General features: G+C 41.5%; 2 protein-coding genes across 5 annotated transcripts; both read left to right on the top strand.

Annotated features, from left to right (window-relative positions):
- The first annotated feature begins 12 nt into the window (after positions 1–12).
- Positions 13–9411, top strand: usp16 (ubiquitin specific peptidase 16). 3 transcript variants are annotated; one of them, XM_078245744.1, is made up of 18 exons: positions 13–282; positions 474–540; positions 908–1104; positions 1204–1307; positions 1406–1518; positions 1639–1871; positions 2787–2882; positions 2999–3129; positions 3223–3310; positions 4439–4520; positions 4639–4730; positions 4817–4870; positions 5645–5812; positions 5943–6618; positions 6823–6917; positions 7089–7175; positions 7304–7451; positions 8327–9411. In XM_078245744.1, the coding sequence occupies exons 2-18, from the start codon at positions 480–482 to the stop codon at positions 8446–8448; spliced, it is 2547 nt and encodes an 848-aa protein (XP_078101870.1). In that variant the 5' UTR covers positions 13–282; positions 474–479; the 3' UTR covers positions 8449–9411. The 3 variants fall into 3 exon arrangements, with proteins under 3 accessions (XP_078101870.1, XP_078101871.1, XP_078101872.1); XM_078245745.1 differs by having other exon boundaries at positions 13–540; XM_078245746.1 differs by lacking the exons at positions 7089–7175; positions 7304–7451.
- A 126-nt stretch (positions 9412–9537) lies between these two features.
- On the top strand, positions 9538–20259 carry bach1a (BTB and CNC homology 1, basic leucine zipper transcription factor 1 a). 2 transcript variants are annotated; one of them, XM_078245747.1, is made up of 5 exons: positions 9538–9643; positions 10647–10904; positions 16493–17656; positions 17746–17952; positions 19504–20259. In XM_078245747.1, the coding sequence occupies exons 2-5, from the start codon at positions 10665–10667 to the stop codon at positions 19888–19890; spliced, it is 1998 nt and encodes a 665-aa protein (XP_078101873.1). In that variant the 5' UTR covers positions 9538–9643; positions 10647–10664; the 3' UTR covers positions 19891–20259. The 2 variants fall into 2 exon arrangements, with proteins under 2 accessions (XP_078101873.1, XP_078101874.1); XM_078245748.1 differs by lacking the exon at positions 9538–9643 and having other exon boundaries at positions 10848–10936.
- The last annotated feature ends 1325 nt before the right edge of the window (positions 20260–21584 follow it).

The raw sequence follows: 21584 nt of genomic DNA, 5'->3' as shown, positions 1-21584 counted from the left end.
CACACAGGAAACACACGTAACGTTACCGAGCAGCAGAAACAGCGGCCCCATCACATTTTGTTCCTCCGTTGTCTGCATGTGTCAGTTTTTCTGTCGAATCAGCGGAGTAGTTTCTCGCGAAATTGAAACTTTGTAGACTCCGTTTCTCATCCGAAGGCTCGCGCATTTTAAAGCTGAAACGTTAATCCGTAAACCAAGTTAACTCTGTCCGTATGAGAGAATTAATCCACACAAAGTAAACGAAACTGAAAAGTGTGAAGGTTTCAGGCTCCGTTTGAGACAGTAAGTTGACCTGACCCCGAGGATGGTCATGAAGTTGAACGTTCCATTACTTCCATTACTGTTTTCTTCTGGCGCTGAATGCACTGGTACTCAATTGGGTTAGGCAGCATGTTTAGCTAATGTAGCTGTTAGCCAAACAAACTGATGTCTGTGTCTGATTTTCATTCATCTCTAATTATGCTTAACGTTAGGTGAACATGGGAAAGAAAAGGGGGAAGGACAAGAGCTCCAGAGAGGACGATGACATTGAACTGACAGGTAAAAAAATATTATCATCTTCATGACATATGACAACCTGTAGAAGGCCTACTAGTTCCCACATTGTGTGTTCTTGTTTAACTAGCTATATTCGTGGGGTCCAAAAACCGGGAGTCCAGTATACTTGTGGGGTCCGGACAGCTTTGTGCGGCCAAAATGCTGGACCCCACAAGGTTAAAGGGCTGTTTGAGGGTTAAGACTTGGTTTTAGGATTAGGGCTAGAATTAGGTTATGGTGAGGGTAAGGGTTAAGGTTAGGCATTTAGTTGTGATGGTTAAGGTTAGGGTAAGGGGCTAGGTAATGCATTATGTCAATGACGGGTCCCCACAAAGATAGTGACTGTGTGTGTGTGTTTATATCTGTATAGGTCCATCCTGCAGGCATATTAAGAAGGGGACGGACCAAACTCTTTTAAAGAAACTCTCTGGGAATTCTGATTGGACGAGTTGCCAGGATTGTAAGCATGAAGAAAATAAAGAAAATATCAGCTCCACGGCACCCCAGGACTCTGAAGAGGAAAAAGAAACGGCACCTGTATGGATGTGCTTAAAATGTGGCCATAGAGTGAGTTTATTCAACCATTTTTTTTTTTCGATTTTTGGCAGCGTATGAATTGATTTTGTGCTAAATGACCAGATGCATCTTTTCGACTCTTTTCTCTAGGGATGTGGACGTAACTCTGAGAACCAGCATGCTATCAAACATTCTGAGACTCCTCGGTCGGATCCACATTGCCTGGTGATCAGTCTGGACAACTGGAGTGTGTGGTGAGTATATTGCTGTGGTGTGTTAATCACGGAGGCATGAGTTGTGCTTGTAGTGCCGAGATACTTGTTCTTTTATTCATGTGTTGCCATGCCTGCAGGTGTTACATATGTGATGATGAAGTCCGGTACTCCAGAACCGGACATTTGGCTCAGCTGGTGACCAACCTACAAAAGCAAACCTCTGCAGATCCCGTAAAGAGACCGCAGAAAAGTAGGTCCCATTGGAAAGTTTAACGTTACTGTGTTTTAGTTTTATTGTGTGGTCAAACTTTATTATTGGAATTACATGTCTCTGTAACCATGTCCACTATGTCATGTTTGGTTATTTTAGGAGTGAAGGAGGAAGACAGCTCGTTGGAAGTTGATCAGAAGACCGACACTGTAAAAGCAGATAAAAGTGAGGACATGGAAAACAAAGAAAACAAGGACCGCCAAAAGAAAAATGCCAAGAAAGAGAGTGTTGGGAAATCCCCGAAGTCTGGCACATCTGAAGACAATGGTGGTGTTTCAGTAAAGGGGCTGAGCAACATGGGAAACACATGTTTCTTTAATGCAGTCATTCAGGTAATTCAGATTGTGCTTTATTGGCTGTCAGTCTTGAGTTAAAATGACTTTTAAGGCCATTTTATGGTTCTGTGGAGGCTCCACGCAGAGCTTTCGCCGTAGCCTACGTAAGTGGCCTGATGTTTATACTTGTGTGTGTGTGGTAGAGATGAGCCGATACCAGTATTGGTATCGGCTCCAATACTGCCTAAAACGCTGGTATCGGGAAGTACTGGAGTTAATGCACCGATCTGATACCACGTAATAAAGCCCTAAAGAAAATCTACGTTAAAGTAGTTTATTTATGTTCTTTTTCCGTTATAACTGACATTGTTTGTGTTTGTTCATGTTTCACAAAGAGTTTAACCTGAGCCAGACCGACAACAAAAATAGAAATCATATCACATCCATACAGGGATAGTAGTATACAGTTGTTGAAACATAATAAAATCGTCGTTGCGACATATAGTTACATTTTTCGAGAGGTGCATGTCAGGCTACGGTGTAGGGTCCAGCGTAGACACAGAGGGGTCTGTGGGGTTAACTTTTTATAGTTGTGCGTAGACTCGACGGCGCCGCCGGACCCTCCACCGTCGCCTGACGTGCACCTCTCGAAAAATGTAACCACGCGTCGCGGCGACTCACTATGACTCTAGAGTCGGTACTCGCTCCGGAGCTAATCACCGTCACTCTCTCACTTCTCCCTCTACCACACACTCCGCACACACACACACACACACACACATGCCGGTGTATAGTATAGTAAGTAAGTAGTATATAGTAAGTATAAACATCAGGCCACTTACGTAGGCTACGGCGAAAGCTCTGCGCGGAGCCTCCGCAGAACCATAAAACAAGCTTTACGCCGTCGATTCTACGCCGAAGCATAAAAAGGCCTTAAGAGTTCTTGTTAATTGCTGATATTGTCTTTTCCAGAATCTCTCTCAAACACAGCTCTTAAGACAGACTCTCAACAAAGTGACCCGAGAGAAAATGAGTCTTAACATTAAACCTGTTGCCTCATCAGATCTGGTGGGTTGCCGTTGTTCTTAAAATGTATGTTGTTAACCGTGAAGATGGTAGATGTATCCTGGCTTATATACACTGTTTATGACTTTAAGACTTTTTTTATTTTATTATGATTGCAGGAGCCTATCGTAATGCAGTTAGACCAGCCTGGATCCCTGACTTTGTCTATGTGTCAACTACTTAATGAGATCCAGGAAACCAAGAAGGGTGTGGTAACACCGCGGGAGTTGTTCACACAAGTTTGTAAAAAGTGAGTGCAACTACAAGTTGAGGTGGAATTTAGCCTTCACGCCCTGGCGTCACTGCATTAAGTGTTGTTCATTGTGTCGTCTCCTTTCTGCAGGGCTGCCAGGTTCAAAGGATTTCAGCAGCAAGATAGCCAGGAGCTGCTGCGCTACCTTCTGGATGGGATGCGAGCAGAGGAGATCAAAGTACGCATTCATTTTGAATCAAATCTCTATGTATCTCATTAGTGAAAGTTTAACAATTGAAATGGACTCTGTAGCTGCCCAAGTGGCGCTGTGCTACGTGGCAGTATATTGTATTAGCAGCAGAGCAGTACTGCAGTGAATGCATTGCTTGTAAGCCAGCTGGTGTGCATTTCAATCAGGAGAGACAAGTGAATGAAGTAAAGATGAATGTTTATTATAACAGATGATATGGGATATTTAAGTCTTGGCAGAAAGTCTTTGGCACTTAGACTCTAGAGGGAGATTTGTAATCGAGGGGCGTCTGCCCTGAGCAGCAGCAAGATAAATCTCCCCCATGGAGTCCAGACACTGGTGGTGGTGTGGGTGGGGGGCTGATGGAGCTGAAGAATCTGCAAAGACTGGTGGTGATGGGTGAAAGGTGGAGGAGCGATTTGCCATTTGCGGTGATTTGCACTGAAATGACGGCCGACAGCAACAGAGAGAACAGATTTAAATAGCGTGACAGCCGTGAACACACCACGCACTTTGCATCAGCATGAATGTACTGAAGGCAGAGAGAAACCTATTTAAACAGACAGCAGCAGGGTGATAGGTTTAACAATGTAGGTGTACCGCTGAGCTATTGGATAGATGAGAACAGCTGATAAGATAATTGACAGCCCCAGACAGGACAGCGAGGAATAAAGAGTGAGTGTGTGTGAGGATTGACTGCAGATATGTGAGAGAACTACAATAGGCATGCAAAAGTATTTTCTTTTTCTGACTGAACTTTTGCTATAGCTTCATTGCACTGTGCACTTAGATTTTTTTTTATTCCAGCCTCATTGGCACTAAGTCATTCATATTCTAAATTTAGTCACAAATCGAGGACACATTATGTGTGAAATGCAAAGAATCTTGGCTTAATAACATTTTTCTCTCAAATGTAATGACCTGAGGGATTTTGCTCTCCCAGAAAGATACTCCAAGAGGTTGGTTAAAGGAGCTTTTTATAATCAGAATGTTAAGAGGCTGAAATGATTGAGATTCTGTGAAAATGGTGCACATACACACAAAGAGCTCCTCTTTATGCTTTATCAAAAAGTTATTCTTATAATTCACATTTAAAGATTGCGTTTGTCTCTACAGAGAGTAAGCTCAGGGATCACGGAGGCATTGAAAGAATCTAGAAAAATCACAGATGGAGAGCAGCTGAAAACATTAGTTAAAGGTATGTAACTGGGCTATAAATTAAAAATCTTGTAGTCAATATCATCCTACTATAGTATACAATCTTGGTACACCTAATAATTAAATGGTGCCCACTGACAATGATGTTCTGATTTCAGAGTATGAGAAAAATGGTTTTCCAAAAAACTTTGTCGACCAAGTTTTTGGTGGGGAAACGACCAGCACTATAATGTGTCAGCAGTGCAAAACGGTATGTAGCGTGGACAAAAATGTAAGATAACCTGTCAGTGTCATGTCATTGGTCAAGTTAAATGGCCACTACTTTGCCCCTTACAGGTGTCTGTAGTCACAGAGATGTTTTTGGATCTTTCCCTTCCTGTTTCGGACGAGGTAAAGCCCTTAAAAGTGTTTTTTATTTGTTCATGTTTTATATGTAGGGTTGGGTATCGGTTGGGTTTTTTCCGATACCGGTGCTAAAGCGATACTTTCAAAACGGTGCTGGTGCCTGAACCGATAATTTTTAAGAAAGTAAAAAAAAAAAACAAAAAAAAAAGAAGGGTACTAAACAACAGTCAGCGATATTAAAGAACCGCTTGTTTATTGCTAAGGCCATATGGTCAAAATTAAATGATTTAATAATATAGTAATAAATATAACTTATAACAATAACGTATTTCACTAGTAAATTGCTGTTGAACGACAAAAACAACCACTAGATGGGAAAAGGGTATTTTACAATAACTTTGAATGCACCGTGAGGCTACCAGTTTCAAGTGAACGCACCGTCTGTGTTGTTTTTCCGACAACGGCAGCTGCACACTGCTTAACGTCCCGCTGTTGGATCCATTACAGTGAAATACAGTCACACTTTACACCGTTTAGCTGTCAGCATTTTAACCGTGTTTAATCCAGCTGCTAGCTAACGCTTGGCAAACGTTAGCTGCTGTCGAGTTTAGTGTTAACTAGCGTCACGTGCAGCGATGCTTCTGTTGCCTCTAACATCCGTTTCGGAGCATCAGAGAGCAGCGCAGACATATCAGTGGCACCGAAATCCGCGTTGCTATTCGGTAGATACTGGTCGTTAAGGCACCGGTGCCGTATTAGCACCGGGTCTCGGTACCCAACCCTATTTATATGTTACACACATGTGACTATGTCTTACAGGCATTCAGAAAGAAGAACCAGAAAAAATCAGTTCAGAACACCAGTGAGTCGAGCCAGGATGGCAGAAACAGCCCTGCTTTGACAAACGGGAATGATGACATTCCCACCGGGTCCAGCAGCAAGTACCAGCAGAAGAAAGCCAAGAAGCAGGCAAAGAAGCAGGCAAAGGTACCTCACTGAATGTATACAGATGAAGTTTCTTTTTTTTGCCTTAATTAATCTTTTTGATGGATGAGTGTTGAATCATTGTGCAGAATAAATGAAATCGGTTGTATTGTTTCCTTATCGTGGCTTACAGCATCAAAAGAGGCAGCAGAAGATTGAGGGCAGAGTCACTTTGGACAGTCTCTCATCTCCGAGCCACACTGAGAGCAAACCGACTGATCCTACTGCAGACGCAAAGGACGGGGAACATTCTGACAATGAAACGCATGAAGAAGCCTCACTGAGTGAAGGAAGTCCTGCACAAGTCGGCGTGTCCGAACAAGACCAGAAGAACAGTGACATGGTCCAGGATGAGGAGGAAAACGAAGAGGACGAGGATTCAGTGATCGACTGCGACTCATCAGCTACGTCATCAGTCAACAACCGCTTCACCGTCTTATCAGAGGAGCAGCACTCAAAGGAGAGCGTCTTTGACGATGACATGGATCAGGAAGGAAAAGAGGACACGCGGCTGGTGAGCGACATGGAGAAAGTAACCCTGGATGATGCCTTCTTAGAAGAACCTGATGCTGTGGAACAAAGCATGGAGATTGAAGATGAGCCACTGGAAGCTAAAGAGTACACTGTAGTAAGTCAGGACCCGGAGCTGGCCTTCCAAACACTGGCCACCAGGACAGCCCCTGAGAAACAGGAGTGTTCAGTCCAGTCATGCCTTTTTCAGTTCACAGCAGTGGAAACCCTCACACAGAACAACAGCTTGCTATGTGTCACTTGCACTAAACGGCAGCCAAACAAAGACAAAGCTGGAGGTATGTGGAATTTCTCTGACTGACGTGTTTTTTTGTGCAGTACAGTATCACAAATCCAGTAGTTCTAACAAGGCAAGAAGCCAATTACATTTTGTATATTTAGTCTTCCTTCCAAGGCTTTTCTGCTACTTGTTCTTTAAACAAAGCACACTTTTCCATTTGGGGATCAATGAAGTTCATCGTCTTTATTTGTGCTTTGTTCAGGATCCAAGAAGAATGTCTACACTGATGCCTTGAAGCAAATGTTGATCTCTTCTCCCCCACTGGTGCTTACCCTTCATTTGAAGAGATTCCAACAAGTAAGACACCTTTGATCCAGTCAGCCTAACTGTTTTTATTCCCAAAGCTGTGATCCAACTATTTAAAGAGCGTGACACATTGTTGTTTTTGTTTAGATCCTTTTTTTTTTGTCTTTTGTAAGGCACTGAAACACTTCCTTTTATGGAATCACTTTTGTTGTTTTCCTCTAGAATGGATACAGCATTTGTAAGGTGAACAGACATGTCCAATTCCCCCTGATACTGGATCTAGCTCCTTTTTGTGCGGTTAAATGTGATGTGAGTATTGGGATTAACAGCCTTTTTTTTTTTTTTTTTTAAATATCAATACACTCAAAAGGCCTTTGTGTAAATGTATCATTGTTTAGTTATAGTCTGAGCACTAACAAAAAGTTATTTCCAAACAGAACTTGACAGAGGGAGATACTCAGATTTTGTACAGTTTGTACGGTATCGTAGAGCACAGCGGAACAATGAGGTCAGGCCATTACACGGCGTATGTGAAAGCGCGACCCGAGTGCCCTAAACCCTCATCCAACGGACTCGCAGCTGAAGGTAGGTGTACTCTGGCGTGACAATAGAGGTTTTTTCACTGACTGTCACGTTCTGGGCAGTAACCTGGATGCGCGGCCATATTGGAGGCACTCAATGTAAACAACTGAATAGAGTAATGGCGTATCGTGCGTTTTGGATACTTTAAGCGAATGTAGCCATGTCTAAACAACAGAAAAGCTCATTAAAACGCGTCCAAGATGCGCGTCCTTGGATCCATGGCGACCCGGTGATTCTTCCTTCAGTTGCATATCCCGATATAGTCAACTACCTGGTTTTCTCACCGAGCCCATACACAGCGGAAGACCTACACAAGTTTGGAGGCTTATAACCAGATGGTGTGTGGATGGGTGAGGGAGACGCAGTACCAACATCATTAACGACCGTTGTGTTGTGAAGGCCAAAGTAAGTAATGCAATAACGTCTTTAATCAACCTAACCTTAACTGTATGATATCATTGTGATACTCAAGGTGTAGCCAAGTGACTCTCAATAGTTTTTTTTCATTTCAAAGACAGAACAAGACAGAGTTTCCCCTCGTAGATCCTGGTTGAGCTTTGCCAACCACAAGCTCCTCCTTTCCTCTGATAACTTCTGGCATTCCTCTCCCTGGTCTTTAATAACTTTTGGAAGTCGATAATATTCCAAATGTTTTTCTCGGTCTGACCTATTGGAACAACCTAAAACATGGCAGTAATTAACCATTTTCCTTGACGGCGTTCGCGATCTACTTCAGTGCCTGTGCTTTGTTGTGATACGGAGTACCTCCAATATGGCGACTTCTGGTCTGATGACGCGTCGTGAACAACCCTCCATCAGTAGAATAATAACTTGGTGCTCATGTTTTACGTACCTCCTAACATATCACTTCCCTTCAGGACATGCAGAGCCACCCAGAGGATCCTGGTTCCATATCAGCGACACAAGCGTTCAGCCCGTGAGCGAGAGTAAAGTCCAGAGTTGCCAAGCCTACCTCCTCTTCTATGAAAGAATTCTTTGATCCGACTGTGCCTCACTACTCAGGAAATCCCAACAACCTACCTGCTGCTTCGGCTCCACAATATAAGGGATCTAAAACGGTTAACCAACCAGTTTTGACTCAAACTGGGCTGTGATGAAATGTTGATTATGCAGAAGGGACATTTGACAGTGTTGACATTTTCATCACAGTGGTTTCACAAGGTGTTTTAAGTATCACACAGGACCAGCTGTATGTTTCTCACACTCACGGGAACATGGCAAGGCATGCCATGAAAAGTCGAGATGGACATTGAACAGATTGTGGTATAGAGTGCTGAAGAAATGAGTCCCGAAACCCGGAAATGAGTTAGGATTTTTGCACTTCCGGGTTCCTTCGTGTCAAAGTCGATCGTAACAGGCTTGAGAGATTCCCGCGTTTTGTTCTACAACATAAAATACAGTCGGTAAATACTCCTCACGTGAATTTTGAAGCTTTTACGAGTCTTAAAAAGGGGGAAAAAAGGAGGTTGCTAACAAGTGGCTAAATGACACGGCAGAGGTTGTCAAACGTCATCACGCCGAACACAAAATCAGTTGGAGGTGTAGTTCGTTCATAGCCTGATGTTAGCTTTTTACTTCTGGGGATTGCATTTGTACTTCAAAAATCATAAACGTTGTCTTAATTTGTAATTATTATCTTGCTGAACACATTGTGTATACATCAAACTCCTGTTTGCCACAGATCTTTTTTTCTGCAATAATCCAAAATCGAATGGAAAATCCTGTTGGCTTTTTTATCGAGGAAACCAGGACTGACCTACAACAATACTTCCATGCCGCGCTCTATTAAACAGGACCTGTATGTCATATCATTGGATATATGGCAAGGTGTGCAATGGAAATCAAGATGGACTTGGACAGATTGTGATATTGGATTTGTACACATGACAAAAATCAATTTCCAGAGATAAATTAAAGTTGGAGAAATAATTTGTAAAACATATTTATATGTCTATTTTATATCAATGTCATGTAATGAAATGCTTCAAAATGAGAACCGTTTCTCCTGTCTTGTGTGCTGGAGGCTGGCTTGCGCTTGCCCTGAGCATGCGCAGTAAGTGTTGACAGCTTTTCCTGTTTCACATTGTCACATGACGTGAAGAATCTGGATGGCCAGAAACTAACATCTCTACCCAAAATTTACCAATGGCAGTGTTACCAAGCTGACATGGCAGGTCAGTGAACGTTTGACCTTGTTAAAATGAATATTAAAAAGTACGGTTTCAGGCAGCATGTTTCGGTTTTTAGCCAACAACAGGAAGGTGTGTTCGCTCGGTAGTTCACGTTATAACTCTTAACTTTAGCTAACGTTAACGGTCTGGCCTAGCGGAAAGCCTTTACATTTGGATATCATTTTCGACCATTGACGTCATTGTCGTCAACCTAATGAAAATGTCTGTAGTTGGTAACAAAACGTTCTTGTAATTTTTGATATTTTTCGTAAGGCGTCTCCACCCGGCCCTGTTAGGTAACTGTCTAAGCATGAGTCAGCATTTTAACCATAGACTGTTTGTTTTTTTAACACGGTGTCCAAGTTATCGAGTCATTCAAATTAAATCTATCCTCATCTGACGTTTACTGAACGCCATTCAATTACATGTTGTCCGACAGCTGTCCAGCTAATCATTTATCTCAGTCAGTTCAATGTTATCAGTCATATGTTATTGTATTTAGCTACACCATTTTTTTTTCTTCAGTAAATTGCTAAGGCAGGTCATTTGACTGCCTGTGATCTTTTCTGCTGCCCATAACAATAATAACTTAAGTTCCTGTGGCCAGGTGGTATTGGACAGTAAACAAAAGTGCATTGCAATAGTTTTACTTAATCATAAAACAACTTTTCCCTTTTTTAAGTTATTTTAGTAATGCCAAGAAGAAACATCTCACATCTATTGTGATTGTATATGACTGTACAATAACCCCCTGCTAAAGACAGAATCCACTAGGGCTGCAACTAACTATAGTTTCATCATTGATTGATCTATGGATTATTAAATCAATTAATCCAATCGTTTATCAAAATTGTTGCAGATTCATTTTCTGTCAACCGGCCAATTGATCATTGACTAATGACTGCAGCTAGAACCCACACTGTAGTCTATTTTGACAAACGGTGTATTGTGATCATTATGTCATATTGACTCCCCACTCCCACCCCCTGCTCCCTCTGTCACACAGGCTGAGCTTGTAAGAACCATGCCGCTCCAAGATCATCGCATGTCAGTGTTCACCTTTCAGTCGGCATTGCACAGCGCCCATGTTCTCCAGTGTCTGAATGACCAGAGGCAGCGTGACGTCCTGTGTGATGTGACGGTGGCGGTGGAAAACCAGAGTTTTCGGGCCCACTGCTCTGTCTTGGCTTCCTGCAGTGAATACTTTCACAGCAGAGTTACCAGTGTCAACAGACATAATCCCATCATCACCTTGCCTGATGAGGTCGGTGTTCTTCTAATCAGATGAAGGATTTGGTGGGAAAAAAATAGAATTTTGAATTCAGTTGCTCTATTTAGGATTTATGAATAATCTGATTGTTTTTAGAGTAGGAAATAAGGCAGTTCTTTAGTTGAGCAGACGTATCATGACGCCAATTAATTGAGACTGAAGTCAATAATCAACACAATATTAATAATGCACTTTGGGCATCCTGAAAGAAGGGAGCTCCTATATGAATGGCTGTCATATTCATTTTGTGAAAGGCTGAAATGTTACATTTCACTTAGCAAACAGCAATATCTATACATGCAGAGTATACATGCAAGACCAGCCGCCAAAACATTTCTGAACAAGACTAAATTGTTATTATTATTGTTATTAATTGTAAAAGGTGCCATGGAAAATGCAAACACTGTAATATATCTATTTTCTCCAGCAGTATGTCTTTGTGTAACATGATTGTCGGTCCAATTTGCAGCCCTTGCAATGTGACTCATGCCTGTGCACTCGTGTAAATCATAATGTCCGTGACAACTATATACAGTCATGTGAAAAAATTAGGACACCCATGCTAAAGTTGACTAAAAAGAGGAATACAAAAAATCATCTTTTGGAAAGTGATATTAATGCCTTAAATAAATGAGGAAAAATCCAACCTTTAAGGACACCAATTGTCTTTGTGAATGAATAATGTATCGTAAATAAATAAATGTTCTTCCTTAAAATACAGGGAGCATAAGTCAGTACACCCCTATGTTAAATTCCCATAGAGGCAGGCAGATTGTTATTTTTTAAAGGCCAGTTATTTCATGGATCCAGGATACTATGCATCCTGATAAAGTTAAAATACCCCCCTCCCCCCACACACATCATCACATACCCTTCACCATACCTAGAGACTGGCATGGGGTACTTTCCATAAAATCATCTCTCAATGCAAATCAAACCAGCTGTTAGGCTAACTGAAATAAAACCATGCCAATCTCTAGGTATGGTGAAGGGTATGTGATGATGTGGGGGGGGGGGGCTATTTTAATTCCAAAGGCCAAGGGAACTTTATCAGGATGCATAGTATCCTGGATCCATCCTTTAAAAATAACAATCTGCCTGCCTCTATGGGAATTTAACATAGGGGTGTACTGACTTATGCCCCCTGTATTTTAAGGAAGAACATTTATTTATTTAAGATACATTATTCATTCACAAAGAAAATTGGTGTCCTTAAAGATTGGATTTCCTCATTTTTTTAATTAAGGCATTAAGATCAATTTCCTAAAGATGATTTTTTATTCTTCTTTTTAGTCAACTTTAGCATGGGTGTCCTAATTTGTTCACATGACTGTATGTGTGTATGTATGTATATATATATATATATATATACATACAGTACTGTGCAAAAGTTTTAGGCAGGTATGAAAAAATGCTGTAAACTAAGAATGTTTTCAAAAATGGAAGTGTTAATAGTTTATTTTCATCAATTAACAAAATGCAGTGAATGAACAGAAGATAAATCAAATCAATATTTGGTGTGACCACCCTTGGCCTTCAAGACAGCATCAATTCTTCTAGGTACACTTGCACAACGTTTTTGAAGGAACTCAGCAGGTAGGTTGTTCCAAACATATTGGAGAACTAACCACAGATGTTCTGTGGATGTAGGCTTCCTTACATCCTTCTGTCTCTTCATGTTATCCCAGACAGACTCCATGATGCTGAGATCAGGGCTCTGTGGGGGCCATGCCATCACTTCCAGGACTTCTTGTTCTTCTTTACACTGAAGATAGTTCTTAATGACCTTGGCTGTATGTTTGGGGTCGTTGTCCTGCTGCAGAATAAATTTGGGGCCAATCATATGCCTCCCTGATGGTATTGCATGATGGATAAGAATCTGCCTGTATTTCTCAGCATTGAGGACACCATTAATCCTGACCAAATCTCCAATTCCATTTGCAGAAATGCAGCCCCAAACTTGCAAGGAACCCCCACCATGCTTCACTGTTGCCTGCAGACACTCATTATTGTACCACTCTACAGCCCTTCGGCGAACAACCTGCCTTCTGCTACAGCCAAATATTTCAAACTTTTGACTCATCAGTTCAGAGTACCTGCTGCTATTTTTCTGCACCCTAGTTCTATGTTTTCATGCATAGTTGAGTCGCTTGGCCTTGTTTCTATGTCGGAGGTATGACTTTTTGGCTGCAACTCTTCCATGAAGACCACTTCTGGCCAGTAGATGGGTGTACCTGGGTCCCACTGGTTTCTGCCAGTTCTGAGCTGATGGCACAGCTGGACATCTTCCGATTTCGAAGGGAAATAAGCTTGATGTGTTTTTCATCAGCTGCACTAAGTTTCCTTGGCCGACCACTGCATCTACGATCCTCAACGTTGCCCGTTTCTTTGTGCTTTTTTAAAAGAGCTTGAACAGCACATCTTGAAACACCAGTCTGCTTTGAAATATTTGTCTGGGAGAGACCTTGCTGATGCAGTATAACTAGCTATATACTATAATTGGTTGATCATACACTGGACTACAATCCTACAAAATCCCTGACTTTTTGCAAGTACTGTACCTATATGAATTGATGCTGGTTTGAAGGCAAAGGGTAGTAACACCAAATATTAATGTGATTTAGATTTTTCTTTTGTTCGCTCACTTTGCATTTTGTAAATTGATAAAAAAAATAAACAATCATTATTTATATTTTTGAAAGCATTCTTAGTTTACAACAGTACTGTATACACACACACTACCGGTCAAAAGTTTGGGGTCACTTAGACATTTGCATTCCACTCCATTACAGACAGAATACCAGCTGAGATCAGTTGCATTGTTTTTTTTTAACAGGGCAGCAGTTTTCAGATTACATTATGTGCTTCCATAATTGCAAAAGGGTTCTTCAGTGTTTTCTCAGTTAGCCTTTTAAAATGATATCAGATTAGTAAACAGAATGTGCCTTTGGAACATTGGATGAATGGTTGCTGATAATGGGCAATGTAGATATTGCATTAAAGATCAGCCACTTCTTTCTACAACAGTCGAGAACCATTTTGCAATTATGTAAGCACACCTGATTCAAAAAAAACAATGCAACTGATCTTAGCTGGTATTCTGTCTGTAATGGAATAAAAAAAATGTGTGTGTAATTAGAATATCATGAAAAAGTTGATTTATTTCAGTAATTCCATTCAAAAAGTGTAACTTTGTATAATGTATACATTCATTCCACACAGACTGATATATTTCTTGTAATGATTAGAACTGACAACTAATGAAAACCCCAAATTCAGTATCTCAGAAAATTTGAATATTACTTAAGACCAATACAAAAAAAGGATTTTTAGAAATGTTGGCCAACTGAAAAGTATGAACATGAAAAGTATGAGCATGTACAGCACTCAATACTTAGTTGGGGCTCCTTTTGCCTGAATTACTGCAGCAATGCGGCGCGGCCTGGAGTGGATCAGTCTGTGGCACTGTTCAGGTGTTAGGAGAGCCCAGGTTGCTCTGATAGTGGCCTTCAGCTCTTCTGCATTGTTGGATCTGGAGCATCGCATCATCCTCTTCACAATACCTCATAGATTTTCTATACGGGGTTCTATAAACAGGGCTACCATGGTCCTTAAACCAGGTACTGGTAGCTTTGGCACTGTGTGCAGGTGCCAAGTCCTGTTGGAAAATGAAATCTGCATCTCCATAAAGTTGGTCAGCAGCAGGAAGCATGAAGTGCTCTAAAACTTCCTGGTAGACGGCTGCGTTGACCCTGGACCTCAGAAAACACAGTGGACCAACACCAGCAGATGACATGGCACCCCAAACCATCACTGACTGTGGAGACTTTACACTGGACTTCAAGCAACGTGGATTCTGTGCCTCTCCTCTCTTCCTCCAGACTCTGGGACCTTGATTTCCAAAGGAAATGCTAAATGTACTTTCATCAGAGAACATAACGTTGGACCACTCAGCAGCAGTCCAGTCCTTTTTGTCTTTAGCCCAGGCGAGACGCTTCTGACGCTGTGTCTTGTTCAAGAGTGGCTTGACACAAGGAATGCGACAGCTGAAACCCAGGTCTTGCTTACGTCTGTGCGTGGTGGTTCTTGAAGCACTGACTCCAGCTGCAGTCCACTCTTTGTTTATCTCCCCCACATTTTTGAATGGGTTTTGTTTCACAATCCTCTCCAGGATGCGGTTATCCCTATTGCTTGTACACTTTATTTCTACCACATCTTTTCCTTCACTTCGCCTCTCTATTAATGTGCTTGGACACAGAGCTCTGTGAACAGCCAGCCTCTTTAGCAATGACCTTTTGTGTCTTGCCCTCCTTGTGCAAGATGTCAGTGGTCGTCTTAGGGACAGCTGTCAAGTCAGCAGTCTTCCCCATGATTGTGTAGCCTACAGAACTAGACTGAGGGACCATTTAAAGGCCTCTGCAGGTGTTTTGAGTTAATTAGCTGATTAGAGTGTGGCACCAGGTGTCTTCAATATTCAACCTTTTCACAATATTCTAATTTTCTGAGATACAGAATTTGGGGTTTTCATTAGTTGTCAGTTCTAATCATCAAAATTAAAAGAAATAAACACTTGAAATATATCAGTCTGTGTGGAATGAATGTATACATTATACAAGTTTCACTTTTTGAATGGAATTACTGAAATAAATCAACTTTTTCATGATATTCTAATTATATGACCAGCGTGTGTGTGTGTGTGTGTGTGTGTGTGTGTGTGTGTGTGTGTGTGTGTGTGTGTGTGTGTGTGTGTGTATGTATATATATATGTATGTGTATATATATATGTATATATATACACAGTATATCTGTCAGCCCTGCAGAGAATAATATAGCACATTGCTATTTCGAGCTTTGTTGATTTTTGATGGATGTTTTTAGAACCCACTGAGCTTTATATTGTTGTATAGGTGATACTAGTAAATTAAGTAGGCTAAGTAAAGTTTATTTCTAGTACATTTAAAGGTGCTGTAGGTAGGATTGTGAAGATCCAGGACTTAGCCAAACACTTTGAACATCGACAACTTCTCAGTCCCTCCCCCCCTTTCTGCTGAAGCCCAAAAACGGTCTCCTAAGCCCCTCCCCCCACAAGGGAGAATGAATACGTGTGCATGAGCAGTGATTGACACGCAGTTAGACACCCCCCCCTGGCCCTGATTGGTGCATCTGAACAGGGAGCTGTGGATTTTTGCAAATCGCACTACAGGCTGTAGGTGGAGCCAGAGGAGCCGGATATTTTTTTTTAATGACCTGCTTCATGTAGTTCTACTGGAACATAGGGTCAGTTTCAGCAAATATGACAGAAAGTTAGTTTTATAAGGCTTACCTACTGCACCTTTAAACAGCTGACCAAAGTGCTGTACAGAAAAACACAATCTTGCTGTATAAAAGAACATTGACACGTAAAAATAAAATCTACATTTCAAGTTATACATTTTAGTACATGTATCAAACAGCCCTATAGATCTGAATATCATATGTTTCTTTATAGCTGGTCGCCTTTATGGCCATATTGTAGTGATTTATAGTTCTTTATTATTGTTTTACCGTACTCTTAACACTTTGCTGTATGACTTTCCTCACAGGTGACAGTTGAGGGGTTTGAACCTTTGCTTCAATTTGCCTACACCTCGAAGCTGCCTTTCACCAAAGAAAACATTCACGCCATTCACAGCAGTGCTGAGATTTTAGGATTCCATAACTTGGAGTCAGCATGCTTTGATTTTCTCATTCCAAAGTTTTCTGAAGGCAGAGGAACCTCACAGGATGGAAGGCATAGAGCCTGTTGTCTGAGTCAGAATCCCAGTGCCAGTTTTGGCCCCAGCGTAGAGAGCAGCCAACCAAAATCATTTGAGTCACACAGCTCAGTGCCTTCAAGTGTTGATGAACAGACATATTTCCCATCACAGTGTCCTCAGAGTACACAGGGTCAGACCAACAGCGGGGAAGAACACTTCTGTTTGGAGAACTGCGGGCCACAAATGGCCCCCTTATCTCTGGAGTTAACAGCGAATGGTGTGTGCCCCATGTTGTCTTTGCCATGCCCAGACTCTGACAAAGCAGATCAACCCTCTGAGTTCAGCGAAAGAGACATTATAGAGATAGGAGATGTGTGTAATCAAAGTGAGTTGAGTTTGACAGACTGTGACTTACCCTGTGAGTTGTCAAGCCCAGGGGATGTGAATCCACCAGAACTCATTGAGCCAGCAGGCAGAGATGTTAAGCAGACTGTTGAGACGCTTTGTGCTGAAACCGACTGCAACCCCGGTTCATGTCCACTCACAACAGGGGAAGAATATTGCAGTGAGTTATTAGAGCGGAGTAAGGCTGGCCTTGAACACAAAATGGAAGGTGATCTCTCAGACCCTACACCAAATGATCTAAGCCACGCAGAGGGAATTGGGGAGAGGAGCAGTGAGGAGAGGGAGGTGGCTGAACATCTGGCTAAGGGATTTTGGTCTGACCTATGCCCATCTCAGGCTCAACCACCCCCCTTGGAACCCATGGACCAAAACAATCTGGCAAAAGCATCAGACTTTCATTGGCTTAAGCAGCTAGACCTGAGCTCCAGTGTAGGAGACTGTCCCTTTCTCAGGGACTTTGGGTCAGGTGATGACCCGGCCCCACGCACTGACAGCCTGTCCCAGTCAGAGAAGAGTCCCTACATGTCCTCCTCGCTCAACTCTGGGGACGACTCAGACCTGGACACGGATGGCGATACTGAGGCCAACAACAAAAGAGCAGCAGAGGTCATTGTGATACACAACTGTGGTTTGGTTATTGATAGTTGAATTTATGAAGTACAATAGATCTAACTCCTAAACCCTGTACTGTACAGATTCAGCTCCCATTCCCAGTGGAGCAGATCTCAGCGCTGAGCCGGGGTGCCTTCCAGCAGCTTCTGAGACAACATCAGCTGACTCAAGATCAGCAGGAGTTTGTCCATGACGTCCGTCGACGAAGCAAAAACCGTGTGGCTGCACAGCGCTGCCGGAAGAGGAAACTAGACAGCATACACCACCTAGAATGTGAAATCAAAAAATTGGTAAGTTAACCTTTAATCGTAATCTCCACGTTTTCAAACATGATATCATTGAATTTTGTGTCCTTGTAACTTTTATTGGTCTCTAGTAGTGACCAGTATTCACTGCAGCAATGTTGATGGAAGCACTTTTGTCTTCCTAAACAAGTTTCTGGCACAGGCTCCAACCCTTCTTTCACCTCTTTTTTGCCATAACAAAAAAGGTGTTGGTGCACAAATCCAAGAGAATGTATATACTGAAAAAGTAATGCTTTACAGTGCAAACTGTCATTATAATACTGCTTTATCATTTAGTTTTAGTGTGTGAGAAGAAAGCTTTTGAGCATTTTTGGTAGGGGTGCATGATATATCGACTCAATATCGTTATCGCGATATCACGTTGCGCAATATTATATCAAAAGTGTCGCAATAAGTATGCAATATTTAGTTTGTTTTGTGGAGCGCTGCGTCCCGTCCGTCGGCTGTGTGGCTTAGTTGTGTTTGATTTAGAGCCCGCTTGAAACGCTATAATGATCCTGTTTCATTGGCCAGTTACCGTGCCACTTGCACATGTTAGTGCACGTCAGCGCACGGGTCCAGTATGTGATAAACCCTATGGACCGTACCACGTGTGTGCATATTTCGACAGAGTGACAGTGTAAGTGAAGAAATGGATAGAGGCAACAAAACGGGAACGAATCAGAGAAGCGAAAGAAAAGTTGTGTCCTGTTCTCTTTATATATTTTATACTGTCCAACCAGTAGAACATGTCCTGTTCTGTAGACATGGTCCTTATTTATTTATATATTTTATACTGTCAAACCAGTAGAACATGTCCTGTTCTGTAGACATGGTCCTTATTTATTTATTCATGTTGTACAAGTCCAATATGACAGTCAGTTGAAATAAACCTTTTCCCCATAACTTCTGTAATTTTACATATGTTTAAAAATATTGAAATTCATATCGATATCGGAATATTCATAATCGATATCGCAATATCACATTTTGTCAGTATCGTGCAACCCTAATTTTTGGCTCTAATGTGTGTGCATTTACCACAGTCCTCTGCTGTTTGGTGTTTGGAAATGTACATAGATTGGACACAGCTAACAGGCAGGGTTATTTGAGAAGATCAAACCAAAATGTGCACATACTAACACACACACAGACACTACTCAAAAGTTCTGTTAGATGAAGTATGTGAGGAGCACAAGACAAAAACAATAACGGCGAGTGAATGCATCTTTTCCCCACCTTCGTAGATATTACTTGGGTGTAAATTCCGTAGCACCTGTAAGAAGTAGAGTGGTAGATTTAGGTTTACAGATTGAACAGAATGGACCTTATCAATTTGAAATACTGTCGACTGATGAAAGGGTATAAAGCATGACCATAGAAAGAAAAAACAAAACAATGAAGAGCCTGTCTGACTAAAATAAGCTCCATTGAGTGACCCTTTAATTTTAAAAGTAAAAGTAATCTTCAGTTGTGAATCTTTTGTCCATAAAATGCATATGTTATGATGAGAAGTGGAGGAAGCGAATGAGCTTTACTGTCATTATTTTTCAACAGAAAAGTCAGAAAGAGCGGCTGCTGCAGGAGCGAACCGAGTTGGAGCAAAACCTGGAGGAGACGAGGCAGAGTCTGTGCGGGTTATGTAAGAGTGTCAGCATTGAGTCTGGCTCTGATCAGGACCACTTGCAGCTTCTTGCCAAGGTCTCCTCATCAGACTCCCCCATCTCCTCCCATAGCCTTTTGGATGAAGATGAGGAGTCCCAGATCACTATCGAAATGGTAAGTTGTTCTTCAGAGTGTGACCCGAGCAAGCCGCCTGCATGCTCAGTTCAAACTGCTGCACCAGAGGCAGGCACACAGACAGAGGAGGCAGGTTCTCCACAGAGTTGCCCCGTTCCCGCATCACTGCTCAATGTCTGTCTGGACATGAACAACAGCTTATAATTGGACTCCATTGTCATTTCTAATCTTGTAGGCCCACGGAGCAGAGGGTGGACTCTTGAGTATATACTGTAACCCTCTTTTGGGATAGATATGCTTTCCTGTGTATTTCACTGAATGGTTTTCTGCCTTATACAGGTATCTTAAAGTGACAGAGAAATGTCAAATTTCCTTCGCTGTATTTCTAATATGCATTTCACTGTAGTAAATACAGAATCCAGTATTCATCATTTTGAAAGTGCACACAATTTTCAGGTAATTCCCAACTGTTTTTCTCAGGGAAACTCATAACCTGACTATGTTTTGATGACTAACATAATTATCGCTACACACCCACCCTATGCGTACACACACACACACACACATGCATGCACGCACACGCACGCACACACACACACACACACACACACACACAGTTATACAAATTAGACCTTTCTTTAATTTTAGGCTAATTAGTCTATCATTATAATCTTAACACATTCTGTATTATTTTGCCACTATGCTATTACTTTAATTCAATATGCATAGCACTAACATCTTTTACAGTAGATAATAAGGAATTATTGCAGGTAACATGAATTCTCAACAGCATTATTTGATTATTTTTTGGGCATTTTAGGCCTTTATATACTGTATATAGGACAGCTGAAAACATGAAAGAGGAGGGGGGGGACAACATGCAGCAAAGGGCCGCAGGTCGGAGTCGAACCCGCGGCCACTACGTCGAGGAGTAAACCTCCATGTGCATAGTTTGAATGAATTAGTCGGCTTCCTCTGATATTTGAGGAATATTTCCAGTGTATCTGAAAGTGTTACAGGGGAACATAGGACATGATTTTATTTGATGAAAAATGTGCCTTATGCAGTAGTATAGTATGAAGACAGAAAGATAAAGGCAAACTTTGTAATTGAAATTGTCAATTCTTGTGACAAGCACCATTACACATTAACCCAGAGCCTATACTTACGGCATTCTCTTACATTACAGTCTGTCTTCATGTTGAGTATTTTTTATTGAATGCTTTCATGGATTACAGATTTAAATAAACATTTTTGTTACCATTCAGTGCTTTTTTTCAACCAGCAAGAAGAATCTTTCCCTTTCGATGCGCAGTACCACAGTTTGGCCAACAGATGGAAGTGCAACACAAATGACCTCACCAGCTATGTTGACCCTTAATTGACTGACTATAACAATATGAATTGTTCCTTTTGCTATTTATCTGCAAGAGATTGAGCTTTCTGTTGGAGATCTTTATGCAAACTTTGACAAAACAGACAAAACAGCCAGACTGTTCAGTCTGCATTGGACATGACATAATAAACAAAACAAAACTGATATTCAGAAAGAAAGTCGTGCCGAAGCCTTAGCTGAGTAACATGAAGCTGCTTCAGAACTGCTATCGTGCATATTGCACATGAGGCTGAGGTTATATGAACATGGATTAAGACAAAACTTGATACATTTCCACCTGATAGCAAAATGATGTTACTGCTATCACTATTATATAACAGTTGGAACTGAACAGTTGTCTATATATTAATTGGATCTGCAGCGAATCATTAGGAAGACTTGTGCAGCCCCTGTAGAAAGGTGAGTGGTAGATTTAGGTTTACAGATTGAACAGACTGGACCAGAAAACTACTAAAAATACTGATGAAGGAAGATACATGAAAGGATAGGAAGCACGAACAAT

The sequence above is a fragment of the Sander vitreus genome, chromosome 3 (assembly GCF_031162955.1).
Source record: "Sander vitreus isolate 19-12246 chromosome 3, sanVit1, whole genome shotgun sequence".
NCBI lineage: Eukaryota > Metazoa > Chordata > Actinopteri > Perciformes > Percidae > Sander > Sander vitreus.
The sequence above is the reverse complement of the archived record's forward strand: the minus strand, read 5'-3'. Positions and strand labels throughout refer to the sequence as shown.